Source organism: Lithobates pipiens, unplaced genomic scaffold, assembly GCF_037356315.1.
Source record: "Lithobates pipiens isolate NorthernLeopardFrog02 unplaced genomic scaffold, aLitPip1_a1.2 Scaffold_18, whole genome shotgun sequence".
Taxonomy (NCBI): Eukaryota; Metazoa; Chordata; class Amphibia; order Anura; family Ranidae; genus Lithobates; species Lithobates pipiens.
In genome coordinates, this window is record NW_027507758.1 from 647,679,600 (window position 1) to 647,698,494 (window position 18,895).

The 18,895-nt window shown below is 43.3% G+C and overlaps 1 protein-coding gene across 3 annotated transcripts in view; it reads right to left on the reverse strand.

The window, feature by feature from the left end:
* Window positions 1-15,520, reverse strand: part of LOC143989326 (uncharacterized) — a 50,160-nt gene extending 34,640 nt beyond the window's left edge. The window contains exons 1-2 of one of the 3 annotated variants that reach the window (XM_077489412.1): window positions 15,394-15,520; window positions 14,178-14,274 (exon numbers count right to left, since the gene is read on the reverse strand). In XM_077489412.1, coding sequence (XP_077345538.1) covers window positions 14,178-14,211 — 34 coding nt within the window. In that variant the 5' untranslated portion in view covers window positions 14,212-14,274; window positions 15,394-15,520. Of the gene's footprint in view, window positions 1-14,177; window positions 14,275-15,348 lie in introns of all 3 variants that reach the window. The other 2 variants (XM_077489413.1, XM_077489415.1) reach the window with 2 other exon arrangements.
* Between the last annotated feature and the right edge of the window lie 3,375 nt (window positions 15,521-18,895).

Sequence of the window (18,895 nt, forward strand, 5' to 3'; positions counted from 1 at the left end):
CTTGGTAGGTTTGCGGTTGTGCCCATACTCTTTCCATTTTCCGATGATGGATTGAACAGAGCTCCGTGAGATGGTCAAAGCTTGGGAGATTTTATTATAACCCAACCCTGCTTTATACTTCTCCACAACTTTATCCCTGACCTGTCTGGTGTGTTCCTTGGCCTTCATGATGCTGTTTGTTCACCAAGGTTCTCTAACAACCTCTGAGGGCTTCACAGAACAGCTGTATTTATACTGAGATGAAATGACACACAGGTGGACTCTATTTACTAATTAGGTGACTTCTGAAAGCAATTGGTTCCTCTAGATTTTAGTTAGGGGTATCAGAGTAAAGGGGGCGCCATAAAAATGCCCCTCCCCTCCCCCACACTTTTCACATATTTATTTGTATCATTTTCCTTCCACTTCACAATTATGTGACACTTTGTGTTGGTCCATCACATAAAATCCCAATAAAATACATGTATGGTTTTGGGTGTAACAAAATGTGGGGAATGTCAGGGGGGGTATGAATACTTTTTCCAGGTGCTGTATATTCATCACCTATAGAGAGTGTATGTATAATAAATAAATATATATCTCCCCCAGGTATGGTGTGTATATTATCATATCACTCTCTCTCTATATATCTCCCCCAGGTATGGTGTGTATATTATCATATCACTCTCTCTCTATATATCTCCCCCAGGTATGGTGTGTATATATATTATCATATCACTCTCTCTCTATATATCTCCCCCAGGTATGGTGTGTATATTATCATATCACTCTCTCTCTCTATATACCTCCCCCAGCTATGGTGTGTATAATACAGTGATGGAGAACCTCGGCACCCCAGATGTTTTGGAACTACATTTCCCATGATGCTCTGACATTCAGCAGTGTAGTGGAGCATCATGGGAAATGTAGTTCCAAAACCTCTGGGGTGCCGAGGTTCACCGTCACTGGTATATTATCATATCTCTATATATCTCCCCCAGCTATAGTGTGTATATATATATATATATATATATATATATATATATTATCATATCACTCTCTAATATATATATATATATATATATATATATATATATATATATATATATATCCCCCAGGTATGGTGTGTATATTATCATATCACTCTCTCTCTATATATCTCCCCCAGGTATGGTGTGTATATTATCATATCACTCTCTCTCTATATATCTCCCCCAGGTATGGTGTGTATATTATCATATCACTCTCTCTATATATATCTCCCCCAGGTATGGTGTGTATATTATCATATCACTCTCTCTATATATCTCTATATATATCCCCCAGGTATGGTGTGTATATTATCATATCACTCTCTCTCTATATATCTCCCCCAGGTATGGTGTGTATATTATCATATCACTCTCTCTCTATATATATCTCCCCCAGGTATGGTGTGTATATTATCATATCACTCTCTCTATATATCTCTATATATATCCCCCAGGTATGGTGTGTATATTATCATATCACTCTCTCTCTATATATCTCCCCCAGGTATGGTGTGTATATTATCATATCACTCTCTCTCTATATATATCTCCCCCAGGTATGGTGTGTATATTATCATATCACTCTCTCTATATATATCTCCCCCAGGTATGGTGTGTATATTATCATATCACTCTCTCTATATATATATATATCCCCCAGGTATGGTGTGTATATTATCATATCACTCTCTCTCTATATATCTCCCCCAGGTATGGTGTGTATATTATCATATCACTCTCTCTCTATATATATCTCCCCCAGGTATGGTGTGTATATTATCATATCACTCTCTCTCTATATATATCTCCCCCAGGTATGGTGTGTATATTATCATATCACTCTCTCTCTATATATCTCCCCCAGGTATGGTGTGTATATATATTATCATATCACTCTCTCTCTATATATCTCCCCCAGGTATGGTGTGTATATTATCATATCACTCTCTCTCTATATATCTCCCCCAGGTATGGTGTGTATATATATTATCATATCACTCTCTCTCTATATATCTCCCCCAGGTATGGTGTGTATATTATCATATCTCTCTCTATATATATCTCCCCCAGGTATGGTGTGTATATTATCATATCACTCTCTCTCTATATATATCTCCCCCAGGTATGGTGTGTATATATATTATCATATCACTCTCTCTCTATATATCTCCCCCAGGTATGGTGTGTATATTATCATATCACTCTCTCTATATATATCTCCCCCAGGTATGGTGTGTATATTATCATATCACTCTCTCTCTATATATATCTCCCCCAGGTATGGTGTGTATATTATCATATCACTCTCTCTCTATATATATCTCCCCCAGGTATGGTGTGTATATTATCATATCACTCTCTCTATATATCTCCCACAGGTATGGTGTGTATATTATCATATCACTCTCTCTCTATATATCTCCCCCAGGTATGGTGTGTATATTATCATATCACTCTCTCTCTATATATCTCCCCCAGGTATGGTGTGTATATTATCATATCACTCTCTCTATATATATCTCCCCCAGGTATGGTGTGTATATTATCATATCACTCTCTCTATATATCTCCCCCAGGTATGGTGTGTATATTATCATATCACTCTCTCTCTATATATCTCCCCCAGGTATGGTGTGTATATTATCATATCACTCTCTCTCTATATATCTCCCCCAGCTATGGTGTGTATATTATCATATCACTCTCTCTATATATCTCCCCCAGGTATGGTGTGTATATTATCATATCACTCTCTCTATATATCTCCCCCAGGTATGGTGTGTATATTATCATATCACTCTCTCTCTATATATCTCCCCCAGGTATGGTGTGTATATTATCATATCACTCTCTCTATATATATCTCCCCCAGGTATGGTGTGTATATTATCATATCACTCTCTCTCTATATATCTCCCCCAGGTATGGTGTGTATATATATATTATCATATCACTCTCTCTATATATATCTCCCCCAGGTATGGTGTGTATATTATCATATCACTCTCTCTCTATATATATATATATCTCCCCCAGGTATGGTGTGTATATTATCATATCACTCTCTCTATATATATCTCCCCCAGGTATGGTGTGTATATTATCATATCACTCTCTCTCTATATATATCTCCCCCAGGTATGGTGTGTATATTATCATATCACTCTCTCTATATATCTCCCCCAGGTATGGTGTGTATATTATCATATCACTCTCTCTATATATATCTCCCCCAGGTATGGTGTGTATATTATCATATCACTCTCTCTATATATATATATCTCCCCCAGGTATGGTGTGTATATTATCATATCACTCTCTCTATATATATCTCCCCCAGGTATGGTGTGTATATTATCATATCACTCTCTCTATATATCTCCCCCAGGTATGGTGTGTATATTATCATATCACTCTCTCTCTATATATCTCCCCCAGGTATGGTGTGTATATTATCATATCACTCTCTCTCTATATATCTCCCCCAGGTATGGTGTGTATATTATCATATCACTCTCTCTATATATATCTCCCCCATGTATGGTGTGTATATTATCATATCACTCTCTCTATATATCTCCCCCAGGTATGGTGTGTATATTATCATATCACTCTCTCTCTATATATCTCCCCCAGGTATGGTGTGTATATTATCATATCACTCTCTCTCTATATATCTCCCCCAGGTATGGTGTGTATATTATCATATCACTCTCTCTCTATATATATCTCCCCCAGGTATGGTGTGTATATTATCATATCACTCTCTCTATATATATCTCCCCCAGGTATGGTGTGTATATTATCATATCACTCTCTCTATATATATCTCCCCCAGGTATGGTGTGTATATTATCATATCACTCTCTCTATATATCTCCCCCAGGTATGGTGTGTATATTATCATATCACTCTCTCTCTATATATCTCCCCCAGGTATGGTGTGTATATTATCATATCACTCTCTCTATATATCTCCCCCAGGTATGGTGTGTATATTATCATATCACTCTCTCTCTATATATCTCCCCCAGGTATGGTGTGTATATTATCATATCACTCTCTCTCTATATATCTCCCCCAGGTATGGTGTGTATATTATCATATCACTCTCTCTATATATATCTCCCCCAGGTATGGTGTGTATATTATCATATCACTCTCTCTATATATCTCCCCCAGGTATGGTGTGTATATTATCATATCACTCTCTCTCTATATATCTCCCCCAGGTATGGTGTGTATATTATCATATCACTCTCTCTCTATATATCTCCCCCAGCTATGGTGTGTATATTATCATATCACTCTCTCTATATATCTCCCCCAGGTATGGTGTGTATATTATCATATCACTCTCTCTATATATCTCCCCCAGGTATGGTGTGTATATTATCATATCACTCTCTCTCTATATATATCTCCCCCAGGTATGGTGTGTATATTATCATATCACTCTCTCTCTCTATATCTCCCCCAGGTATGGTGTGTATATTATCATATCACTCTCTCTATATATATCTCCCCCAGGTATGGTGTGTATATTATCATATCTCTCTCTCTATATATCTCCCCCAGGTATGGTGTGTATATTATCATATCACTCTCTCTATATATATATCTCCCCCAGGTATGGTGTGTATATTATCATATCACTCTCTCTCTATATATCTCCCCCAGGTATGGTGTGTATATTATCATATCACTCTCTCTCTATATATCTCCCCCAGCTATGGTGTGTATATTATCATATCACTCTCTCTATATATCTCCCCCAGGTATGGTGTGTATATTATCATATCACTCTCTCTATATATCTCCCCCAGGTATGGTGTGTATATTATCATATCACTCTCTCTCTATATATCTCCCCCAGGTATGGTGTGTATATTATCATATCACTCTCTCTCTATATATCTCCCCCAGGTATGGTGTGTATATATATATTATCATATCACTCTCTCTATATATATCTCCCCCAGGTATGGTGTGTATATTATCATATCACTCTCTCTCTATATATATATATATCTCCCCCAGGTATGGTGTGTATATTATCATATCACTCTCTCTATATATATCTCCCCCAGGTATGGTGTGTATATTATCATATCACTCTCTCTCTCTATATCTCCCCCAGGTATGGTGTGTATATTATCATATCACTCTCTCTATATATATCTCCCCCAGGTATGGTGTGTATATTATCATATCTCTCTCTCTATATATCTCCCCCAGGTATGGTGTGTATATTATCATATCACTCTCTCTATATATATATCTCCCCCAGGTATGGTGTGTATATATATTATCATATCACTCTCTCTCTATATATCTCCCCCAGGTATGGTGTGTATATTATCATATCACTCTCTCTCTATATATCTCCCCCAGGTATGGTGTGTATATTATCATATCACTCTCTCTATATATATCTCCCCCAGGTATGGTGTGTATATTATCATATCACTCTCTCTCTATATATATCTCCCCCAGGTATGGTGTGTATATTATCATATCACTCTCTCTCTATATATATCTCCCCCAGGTATGGTGTGTATATTATCATATCACTCTCTCTCTATACATCTCCCCCAGGTATGGTGTGTATATTATCATATCACTCTCTCTCTATATATCTCCCCCAGGTATGGTGTGTATATTATCATATCACTCTCTCTATATATATCTCCCCCAGGTATGGTGTGTATATATATTATCATATCACTCTCTCTATATATATCTCCCCCAGGTATGGTGTGTATATTATCATATCACTCTCTCTCTATATATATCTCCCCCAGGTATGGTGTGTATATATATTATCATATCACTCTCTCTCTATATATCTCCCCCAGGTATGGTGTGTATATTATCATATCACTCTCTCTCTATATATATCTCCCCCAGGTATGGTGTGTATATATATATTATCATATCACTCTCTCTATATATATCTCCCCCAGGTATGGTGTGTATATTATCATATCACTCTCTCTCTATATATATCTCCCCCAGGTATGGTGTGTATATATATTATCATATCACTCTCTCTCTATATATCTCCCCCAGGTATGGTGTGTATATTATCATATCACTCTCTCTATATATATATATCTCCCCCAGGTATGGTGTGTATATTATCATATCACTCTCTCTATATATATCTCCCCCAGGTATGGTGTGTATATTATCATATCACTCTCTCTATATATATCTCCCCCAGGTATGGTGTGTATATTATCATATCACTCTCTCTATATATATATATCTCCCCCAGGTATGGTGTGTATATTATCATATCACTCTCTCTATATATATCTCCCCCAGGTATGGTGTGTATATTATCATATCACTCTCTCTATATATATATCTCCCCCAGGTATGGTGTGTATATATATTATCATATCACTCTCTCTATATATATCTCCCCCAGGTATGGTGTGTATATTATCATATCACTCTCTCTCTATATATCTCCCCCAGGTATGGTGTGTATATTATCATATCACTCTCTCTCTATATATCTCCCCCAGGTATGGTGTGTATATTATCATATCACTCTCTCTCTATATATCTCCCCCAGGTATGGTGTGTATATTATCATATCACTCTCTCTATATATATCTCCCCCAGGTATGGTGTGTATATTATCATATCACTCTCTCTCTATATATCTCCCCCAGGTATGGTGTGTATATTATCATATCACTCTCTCTCTATATATATCTCCCCCAGGTATGGTGTGTATATATATTATCATATCACTCTCTCTATATATATATATCTCCCCCAGGTATGGTGTGTATATATATTATCATATCACTCTCTCTATATATATATATCTCCCCCAGGTATGGTGTGTATATTATCATATCACTCTCTCTATATATATCTCCCCCAGGTATGGTGTGTATATTATCATATCACTCTCTCTATATATATCTCCCCCAGGTATGGTGTGTATATTATCATATCACTCTCTCTATATATATATATCTCCCCCAGGTATGGTGTGTATATTATCATATCACTCTCTCTATATATATCTCCCCCAGGTATGGTGTGTATATTATCATATCACTCTCTCTCTATATATCTCCCCCAGGTATGGTGTGTATATTATCATATCACTCTCTCTATATATATATCTCCCCCAGGTATGGTGTGTATATATATTATCATATCACTCTCTCTCTATATATCTCCCCCAGGTATGGTGTGTATATTATCATATCACTCTCTCTCTATATATCTCCCCCAGGTATGGTGTGTATATTATCATATCACTCTCTCTATATATATCTCCCCCAGGTATGGTGTGTATATTATCATATCACTCTCTCTCTATATATCTCCCCCAGGTATGGTGTGTATATTATCATATCACTCTCTCTATATATATCTCCCCCAGGTATGGTGTGTATATTATCATATCACTCTCTCTATATATATCTCCCCCAGCTATGGTGTGTATATTATCATATCACTCTCTCTCTATATATCTCCCCCAGGTATGGTGTGTATATTATCATATCACTCTCTCTATATATATCTCCCCCAGGTATGGTGTGTATATTATCATATCACTCTCTCTCTATATATATCTCCCCCAGGTATGGTGTGTATATATATACTATCATATCACTCTCTCTCTATATCTCCCCCAGGTATGGTGTGTATATTATCATATCACTCTCTCTCTATATATATCTCCCCCAGGTATGGTGTGTATATTATCATATCACTCTCTCTCTATATATATCTCCCCCAGGTATGGTGTGTATATTATCATATCACTCTCTCTCTATATATCTCCCCCAGGTATGGTGTGTATATTATCATATCACTCTCTCTCTATATATATCTCCCCCAGCTATGGTGTGTATATTATCATATCACTCTCTCTCTATATATCTCCCCCAGGTATGGTGTGTATATTATCATATCACTCTCTCTATATATCTCCCCCAGGTATGGTGTGTATATTATCATATCACTCTCTCTATATATCTCCCCCAGGTATGGTGTGTATATATATACTATCATATCACTCTCTCTCTATATATCTCCCCCAGGTATGGTGTGTATATTATCATATCACTCTCTCTCTATATATCTCCCCCAGGTATGGTGTGTATATTATCATATCACTCTCTCTATATATATCTCCCCCAGGTATGGTGTGTATATTATCATATCACTCTCTCTCTATATATCTCCCCCAGGTATGGTGTGTATATTATCATATCACTCTCTCTATATATCTCCCCCAGGTATGGTGTGTATATTATCATATCACTCTCTCTCTATATATCTCCCCCAGGTATGGTGTGTATATTATCATATCACTCTCTCTATATATATCTCCCCCAGGTATGGTGTGTATATTATCATATCACTCTCTCTCTATATATCTCCCCCAGGTATGGTGTGTATATTATCATATCACTCTCTCTATATATATCTCCCCCAGGTATGGTGTGTATATTATCATATCACTCTCTCTCTATATATCTCCCCCAGGTATGGTGTGTATATTATCATATCACTCTCTCTATATATATCTCCCCCAGGTATGGTGTGTATATTATCATATCACTCTCTCTATATATCTCCCCCAGGTATGGTGTGTATATTATCATATCACTCTCTCTATATATATCTCCCCCAGGTATGGTGTGTATATTATCATATCTCTCTCTCTATATATATCTCCCCCAGGTATGGTGTGTATATTATCATATCACTCTCTCTATATATATCTCCCCCAGGTATGGTGTGTATATTATCATATCACTCTCTCTATATATATCTCCCCCAGGTATGGTGTGTATATTATCATATCACTCTCTCTATATATATCTCCCCCAGGTATGGTGTGTATATTATCATATCACTCTCTCTATATATATCTCCCCCAGGTATGGTGTGTATATTATCATATCACTCTCTCTCTATATATCTCCCCCAGGTATGGTGTGTATATTATCATATCACTCTCTCTATATATCTCCCCCAGGTATGGTGTGTATATTATCATATCACTCTCTCTCTATATATATCTCCCCCAGCTATGGTGTGTATATTATCATATCACTCTCTCTCTATATATCTCCCCCAGGTATGGTGTGTATATTATCATATCACTCTCTCTATATATATCTCCCCCAGGTATGGTGTGTATATTATCATATCACTCTCTCTATATATATCTCCCCCAGGTATGGTGTGTATATTATCATATCACTCTCTCTATATATCTCCCCCAGGTATGGTGTGTATATTATCATATCACTCTCTCTATATATATATATATCTCCCCCAGCTATGGTGTGTATATTATCATATCACTCTCTCTCTATATATCTCCCCCAGGTATGGTGTGTATATTATCATATCACTCTCTCTATATATCTCCCCCAGGTATGGTGTGTATATTATCATATCACTCTCTCTCTATATATCTCCCCCAGGTATGGTGTGTATATTATCATATCACTCTCTCTCTATATATATCTCCCCCAGCTATGGTGTGTATATTATCATATCACTCTCTCTCTATATATCTCCCCCAGGTATGGTGTGTATATTATCATATCACTCTCTCTATATATCTCCCCCAGGTATGGTGTGTATATATATACTATCATATCACTCTCTCTCTATATATCTCCCCCAGGTATGGTGTGTATATTATCATATCACTCTCTCTCTATATATCTCCCCCAGGTATGGTGTGTATATTATCATATCACTCTCTCTCTATATATATCTCCCCCAGCTATGGTGTGTATATTATCATATCACTCTCTCTCTATATATCTCCCCCAGGTATGGTGTGTATATTATCATATCACTCTCTCTCTATATATCTCCCCCAGGTATGGTGTGTATATTATCATATCACTCTCTCTCTATATATATCTCCCCCAGCTATGGTGTGTATATTATCATATCACTCTCTCTCTATATATCTCCCCCAGGTATGGTGTGTATATTATCATATCACTCTCTCTATATATCTCCCCCAGGTATGGTGTGTATATATATACTATCATATCACTCTCTCTCTATATATCTCCCCCAGGTATGGTGTGTATATTATCATATCACTCTCTCTCTATATATCTCCCCCAGGTATGGTGTGTATATTATCATATCACTCTCTCTATATATATCTCCCCCAGGTATGGTGTGTATATTATCATATCACTCTCTCTATATATATCTCCCCCAGGTATGGTGTGTATATATATTATCATATCACTCTCTCTCTATATATCTCCCCCAGGTATGGTGTGTATATTATCATATCACTCTCTCTCTATATATCTCCCCCAGGTATGGTGTGTATATTATCATATCACTCTCTCTATATATATCTCCCCCAGGTATGGTGTGTATATTATCATATCACTCTCTCTATATATCTCCCCCAGGTATGGTGTGTATATTATCATATCACTCTCTCTATATATCTCCCCCAGGTATGGTGTGTATATTATCATATCACTCTCTCTATATATCTCCCCCAGGTATGGTGTGTATATTATCATATCACTCTCTCTCTATATATCTCCCCCAGGTATGGTGTGTATATTATCATATCACTCTCTCTCTATATATATCTCCCCCAGCTATGGTGTGTATATTATCATATCACTCTCTCTCTATATATCTCCCCCAGGTATGGTGTGTATATTATCATATCACTCTCTCTATATATATCTCCCCCAGGTATGGTGTGTATATTATCATATCACTCTCTCTCTATATATCTCCCCCAGGTATGGTGTGTATATTATCATATCACTCTCTCTATATATCTCCCCCAGGTATGGTGTGTATATTATCATATCACTCTCTCTATATATATATATATCTCCCCCAGCTATGGTGTGTATATTATCATATCACTCTCTCTCTATATATCTCCCCCAGGTATGGTGTGTATATTATCATATCACTCTCTCTATATATCTCCCCCAGGTATGGTGTGTATATTATCATATCACTCTCTCTATATATATCTCCCCCAGGTATGGTGTGTATATTATCATATCACTCTCTCTATATATATCTCCCCCAGGTATGGTGTGTATATTATCATATCACTCTCTCTCTATATATATCTCCCCCAGGTATGGTGTGTATATTATCATATCACTCTCTCTATATATATCTCCCCCAGGTATGGTGTGTATATTATCATATCACTCTCTCTCTATATATATCTCCCCCAGGTATGGTGTGTATATTATCATATCACTCTCTCTATATATATCTCCCCCAGGTATGGTGTGTATATTATCATATCACTCTCTCTATATATATCTCCCCCAGGTATGGTGTGTATATTATCATATCACTCTCTCTATATATATCTCCCCCAGGTATGGTGTGTATATTATCATATCACTCTCTCTATATATATCTCCCCCAGGTATGGTGTGTATATTATCATATCACTCTCTCTATATATCTCCCCCAGGTATGGTGTGTATATTATCATATCACTCTCTCTCTATATATCTCCCCCAGGTATGGTGTGTATATATATTATCATATCACTCTCTCTCTATATATCTCCCCCAGGTATGGTGTGTATATTATCATATCACTCTCTCTATATATATCTCCCCCAGGTATGGTGTGTATATTATCATATCACTCTCTCTATATATATCTCCCCCAGGTATGGTGTGTATATTATCATATCACTCTCTCTCTATATATCTCCCCCAGCTATGGTGTGTATATTATCATATCACTCTCTCTCTCTATATATCTCCCCCAGGTATGGTGTGTATATTATCATATCACTCTCTCTCTATATATCTCCCCCAGGTATGGTGTGTATATTATCATATCACTCTCTCTCTATATATATCTCCCCCAGGTATGGTGTGTATATTATCATATCACTCTCTCTATATATATCTCCCCCAGGTATGGTGTGTATATTATCATATCACTCTCTCTCTATATATCTCCCCCAGGTATGGTGTGTATATTATCATATCACTCTCTCTCTATATATCTCCCCCAGGTATGGTGTGTATATTATCATATCACTCTCTCTATATATATCTCCCCCAGGTATGGTGTGTATATTATCATATCACTCTCTCTATATATCTCCCCCAGGTATGGTGTGTATATTATCATATCACTCTCTCTCTATATATCTCCCCCAGGTATGGTGTGTATATTATCATATCACTCTCTCTCTATATATATCTCCCCCAGCTATGGTGTGTATATTATCATATCACTCTCTCTCTATATATCTCCCCCAGGTATGGTGTGTATATTATCATATCACTCTCTCTATATATATCTCCCCCAGGTATGGTGTGTATATTATCATATCACTCTCTCTCTATATATATATATATATATCTCCCCCAGGTATGGTGTGTATATTATCATATCACTCTCTCTATATATATCTCCCCCAGGTATGGTGTGTATATTATCATATCACTCTCTCTATATATATCTCCCCCAGGTATGGTGTGTATATTATCATATCACTCTCTCTCTATATATATATATATATATATATCTCCCCCAGGTATGGTGTGTATATTATCATATCACTCTCTCTATATATATCTCCCCCAGGTATGGTGTGTATATTATCATATCACTCTCTCTATATATATCTCCCCCAGGTATGGTGTGTATATTATCATATCACTCTCTCTCTATATATATATATATATATATATCTCCCCCAGGTATGGTGTGTATATTATCATATCACTCTCTCTATATATATCTCCCCCAGGTATGGTGTGTATATTATCATATCACTCTCTCTATATATATCTCCCCCAGGTATGGTGTGTATATTATCATATCACTCTCTCTATATATATCTCCCCCAGGTATGGTGTGTATATTATCATATCACTCTCTCTCTATATATCTCCCCCAGGTATGGTGTGTATATTATCATATCACTCTCTCTATATATCTCCCCCAGGTATGGTGTGTATATATATTATCATATCACTCTCTCTCTATATATCTCCCCCAGGTATGGTGTGTATATTATCATATCACTCTCTCTATATATATCTCCCCCAGGTATGGTGTGTATATTATCATATCACTCTCTCTATATATCTCCCCCAGGTATGGTGTGTATATATATACTATCATATCACTCTCTCTATATATATCTCCCCCAGGTATGGTGTGTATATTATCATATCACTCTCTCTATATATATCTCCCCCAGGTATGGTGTGTATATTATCATATCACTCTCTCTCTATATATCTCCCCCAGGTATGGTGTGTATATTATCATATCACTCTCTCTATATATCTCCCCCAGGTATGGTGTGTATATATATTATCATATCACTCTCTCTATATATATCTCCCCCAGGTATGGTGTGTATATTATCATATCACTCTCTCTATATATATCTCCCCCAGGTATGGTGTGTATATTATCATATCACTCTCTCTATATATATCTCCCCCAGGTATGGTGTGTATATTATCATATCACTCTCTCTCTATATATATCTCCCCCAGGTATGGTGTGTATATTATCATATCACTCTCTCTATATATCTCCCCCAGGTATGGTGTGTATATATATTATCATATCACTCTCTCTATATATATCTCCCCCAGGTATGGTGTGTATATTATCATATCACTCTCTCTCTATATATCTCCCCCAGGTATGGTGTATATATATATTATCATATCACTCTCTCTATATACATCTCCCCCAGGTATGGTGTGTATATTATCATATCACTCTCTCTCTATATATCTCCCCCAGGTATGGTGTATATATATATTATCATATCACTCTCTCTATATATATCTCCCCCAGGTATGGTGTGTATATTATCATATCACTCTCTCTCTATATATATCTCCCCCAGGTATGGTGTGTATATTATCATATCACTCTCTCTATATATATCTCCCCCAGGTATGGTGTGTATATTATCATATCACTCTCTCTATATATCTCCCCCAGGTATGGTGTGTATATTATCAGATCACTCTCTATATATCTCTATATATCTCCCCCAGCTATGGTGTGTATATATATATTATCATATCTCTCTCTCTCTCTCTCTTATATATATATATATCTCCCCCCTCCCCCGGTATAAGGAGGACTCACCCAGAGAGTTGAGGAAGAGGAGTTTGTCCTCCATGTTGATCAGGATGAAGAAGGACGGGGGAAGACACAATCAGTCATCCTTCTCATCACCTCACACCTATCATCACAGGAGAGAAGAAGAAGAAGACAACGGTGTAGATTACAGAGAATGCAGCAGCAGAAGTGAGACTCTATAGAGCGGGGGGGGGGGGGGGGTGGGGAGATCTGTCTTCCATTTATAGCCAATCATTGTGTTTGTGTGATCTGTGATTGGTGACAGATATCACATGGTACACACCCAGCCAATCACAGCTCTCACACTAATACACAGAGATTAGATGGGGGTGGGGGGGGGGTCGGTTCCTATTGGTGGATAGGGGGAGGGAGAGGGACGGTGTGAGGTTTTCCTGACATAAAACAACCATTGGGAGTTATAATTATACTACAAACCCCTCCCCCCCTATATGACATCACTCCTCCTGCATGTGAGAGGGCGGGAGACTCCGTGTGTACGGGGGAGGGGTGATATGATGTGGGGGAGGGGTGATATGATGGGGGGAGGGGTGATATGATGGGGGGGGAGGAGTGATATGATGGGGGGGGGAGGAGTGATATGATGGGGGGGGAGGAGTGATATGATGGGGGGGAGGAGTGATATGATGGGGGGGGAGGAGTGATATGATGGGGGGGGAGGAGTGATATGATGGGGGGGGAGGAGTGATATGATGGGGGGGGAGGAGTGATATGATGGGGGGGGGGAGGAGTGATATGATGGGGGGGGAGGAGTGATATGATGGGGGGGGAGGAGTGATATGATGGGGGGGGAGGAGTGATATGATGGGGGGGGAGGAGTGATATGATGGGGGGGGGGAGGAGTGATATGATGGGGGGGGGAGTGATATGATGGGGGGGGGGGAGTGATATGATGGGGGGGGAGGGGTGATATGATGGGGGGGGGAGGGGTGATATGATGGGGGGGAGGGGTGATATGATGGGGGGGAGGGGTCACATCCCATTTTATATATACAATACACACACAGATCTATATTGCCCCGCCCACCATTGCTCCTCCTTCATGTGAGAGGGCGGGAGACTCACACACTGTACTGTATATATAGAGGGGGTATCCCATGGTAACCAATAAGGGGAGGAGTCCTGGGTCAGTGGTGTGATATCCGAAAAGAAATATTACCGCGTTCCCCTCCTCCCGCCTCTCCGTACCCCGAATTATACCCACCACACGGGGCGATCATCACACCGGATATCCGCTCCTCACCTCGCACTGCATGCCGGGAGATCACCGCTCCGAGGACACGCCTCCCAACCAATCCACCGCTAGACTCACCCGACTCCTCCCACCGCTCCGAGGACACGCCTTCCTCCCTATCTACCGCTATATTCACCCGACTCCTCCTACCGCTCCGAGGACACGCCTTCCTCCCTATCTACCGCTATATTCACCCGACTCCTCCTACCGCTCCAAGGACGTGCCTTCCTCCCTATCTACCGCAATACTAACCTGACTCCTCCCACCGCTCCCAGGACACGCCTTCCTCCCAGGACACGCCTTTCTCCCCATTACCGCAATACTGACACGTTTCCTCCCACCGCTCCCAGGAAAAACGCCTTCCTCCCCATCGCCGCAATACTAAGCTGACTCCTCCCACCGCTCCCAGGAAACGCCTTCCTCCCCCATCGCCGCAATACTAAGCTGACACCTCCCACCGCTCCCAGGAAACGCCTTCCTCCCCATCGCCGCAATACTAAGCTGACTCCTCCCACCGCTCCCAGGAAACGCCTTCCTCCCCCATCGCCGCAATACTAAGCTGACTCCTCCCACCGCTTCAAAGACACGCCTTCCCTCCCATCACCAAAATACTAATGCAATACATGAGAAGAAGGCGTGTCCCCTGGGCGGTGGGAGGAGTTGTATCTGTAGGAGGCGGGGTCCGGTGTTCTGGCATATAGTGTCCTGCCATCGGATAGTGTGCACCTCGTACTGTGCAGGCGCAGCGCAGTACGGAGCAGAAGAAGCTTCGGAAAATCTCGGAAGATGAACGGCGCCTGCGCACTGAGTGGAGGTGGAAGCCCCACCATCCAAGCAGACATAGCGCTATTAGGATATTAGAGGGCCCCACGCTTCGCTCGCCACGCCCCTCGCTTTGCTCGCCACGCTTCGGGCACACCCCTTGCTTTGCTCGCTACGCTTCGGGCACGCCCCCTGCTTTGCTTGCCACTCTTCGGGCACGCCCCTCGATTTGCTCGCCACGCTTCGGGCACGCCCCTCGCTTTGCTCGCCACGCTTCGGGCACGCCCCTCGCTTTGCTCGCCACGCTTCGGGCACGCCCCCTGCTTTGCTTGCCACTCTTCGGGCACGCCCCTCGCTTTGCTCGCCACGCTTCGGGCACACCCCTCGCTTTGCTCGCTACGCTTCGGGCACGCCCCCTGCTTTGCTTGCCACTCTTCGGGCACGCCCCTCGATTTGCTCGCCACGCTTCGGGCACGCCCCTCGCTTTGCTCGCCACGCTTCGGGCACGCCCCTCGCTTTGCTCGCCACGCTTCGGGCACGCCCCTCGCTTTGCTCGCCACGCTTCGGGCACGCCCCCTGCTTTGCTCGCCACTCTTCGGGCACGCCCCTCGATTTGCTCGCCACGCTTCGGGCACGCCCCTCGCTTTGCTCGCCACGCTTCGGGCACACCCCTTGCTTTGCTCGCTACGCTTCGGGCACGCCCCCTGCTTTGCTTGCCACTCTTCGGGCACGCCCCTCGATTTGCTCGCCACGCTTCGGGCACGCCCCTCGCTTTGCTCGCCACGCTTCGGGCACGCCCCTCGCTTTGCTCGCCACGCTTCGGGCACGCCCCCTGCTTTGCTTGCCACTCTTCGGGCACGCCCCTCGCTTTGCTCGCCACGCTTCGGGCACACCCCTCGCTTTGCTCGCTACGCTTCGGGCACGCCCCCTGCTTTGCTTGCCACTCTTCGGGCACGCCCCTCGATTTGCTCGCCACGCTTCGGGCACGCCCCTCGCTTTGCTCGCCACGCTTCGGGCACGCCCCTCGCTTTGCTCGCCACGCTTCGGGCACGCCCCCTGCTTTGCTCGCCACTCTTCGGGCACGCCCCTCGATTTGCTCGCCACGCTTCGGGCACGCCCCTCGCTTTGCTCGCCACGCTTCGGGCACGCCCCTCGCTTTGCTCGCCACGCTTCGGGCACGCCCCCTGCTTTGCTCGCCACTCTTCGGGCACGCCCCTCGATTTGCTCGCCACGCTTCGGGTACGCCCCTCGCTTTGCTCGCCACGCTTCGGGCACGCCCCTCGCTTTGCTCGCCACGCTTCGGGCACGCCCCTCGTTTTGCTCGCTACGCTTCGGGCACGCCCCCTGCTTTGCTCGCCACTCTTCGGGCACGCCCCTCGATTTGCTCGCCACGCTTCGGGCACGCCCCTCGCTTTGCTCGCCACGCTTCGGGCACGCCCCTCGCTTTGCTCGCCACGCTTCGGGCACGCCCCTCGCTTTGCTCGCCACGCTTCGGGCACGCCCCCTGCTTTGCTTGCCACTCTTCGGGCACGCCCCTCGATTTGCTCGCCACGCTTCGGGCACGCCCCTCGCTTTGCTCGCTACGCTTCGGGCACGCCCCCTGCTTTGCTCGCCACTCTTCGGGCACGCCCCTCGATTTGCTCGCCACGCTTCGGGCGCGCCCCTCGCTTTGCTCGCCACGCTTCGGGCACGCCCCTCGCTTTGCTCGCCACGCTTCGGGCACGCCCCTCGCTTTGCTCGCCACGCTTCGGGCACGCCCCCTGCTTTGCTTGCCACTCTTCGGGCACGCCCCTCGATTTGCTCGCCACGCTTCGGGCACGCCCCTCGCTTTGCTCGCTACGCTTCGGGCACGCCCCCTGCTTTGCTCGCCACTCTTCGGGCACGCCCCTCGATTTGCTCGCCACGCTTCGGGCACGCCCCTCGCTTTGCTCGCCACGCTTCGGGCACGCCCCTCGCTTTGCTCGCCACGCTTCGGGCACGCCCCTCGCTTTGCTCGCCACGCTTCGGGCACGCCCCCTGCTTTGCTTGCCACTCTTCGGGCACGCCCCTCGATTTGCTCGCCACGCTTCGGGCACGCCCCTCGCTTTGCTCGCTACGCTTCGGGCACGCCCCCTGCTTTGCTCGCCACTCTTCGGGCACGCCCCTCGATTTGCTCGCCACGCTTCGGGCGCGCCCCTCGCTTTGCTCGCCACGCTTCGGGCACGCCCCTCGCTTTGCTCGCCACGCTTCGGGCACGCCCCTCGCTTTGCTCGCCACGCTTCGGGCACGCCCCTCGCTTTGCTCGCCACGCTTCGGGCACGCCCCTCGATTTGCTCGCCACGCTTCGGGCACGCCCCTCGCTTTGCTCGCTACGCTTCGGGCACGCCCCCTGCTTTGCTCGCCACTCTTCGGGCACGCCCCTCGATTTGCTCGCCACGCTTCGGGCACGCCCCTCGCTTTGCTCGCCACGCTTCGGGCACGCCCCTCGCTTTGCTCGCCACGCTTCGGGCACGCCCCTCGCTTTGCTCGCCACGCTTCGGGCACGCCCCCTGCTTTGCTTGCCACTCTTCGGGCACGCCCCTCGATTTGCTCGCCACGCTTCGGGCACGCCCCTCGCTTTGCTCGCCACGCTTCGGGCACGCCCCTCGCTTTGCTCGCCACGCTTCGGGCACGCCCCTCGCTTTGCTCGCCACGCTTCGGGCACGCCCCTCGTTTTGCTCGCTACGCTTCG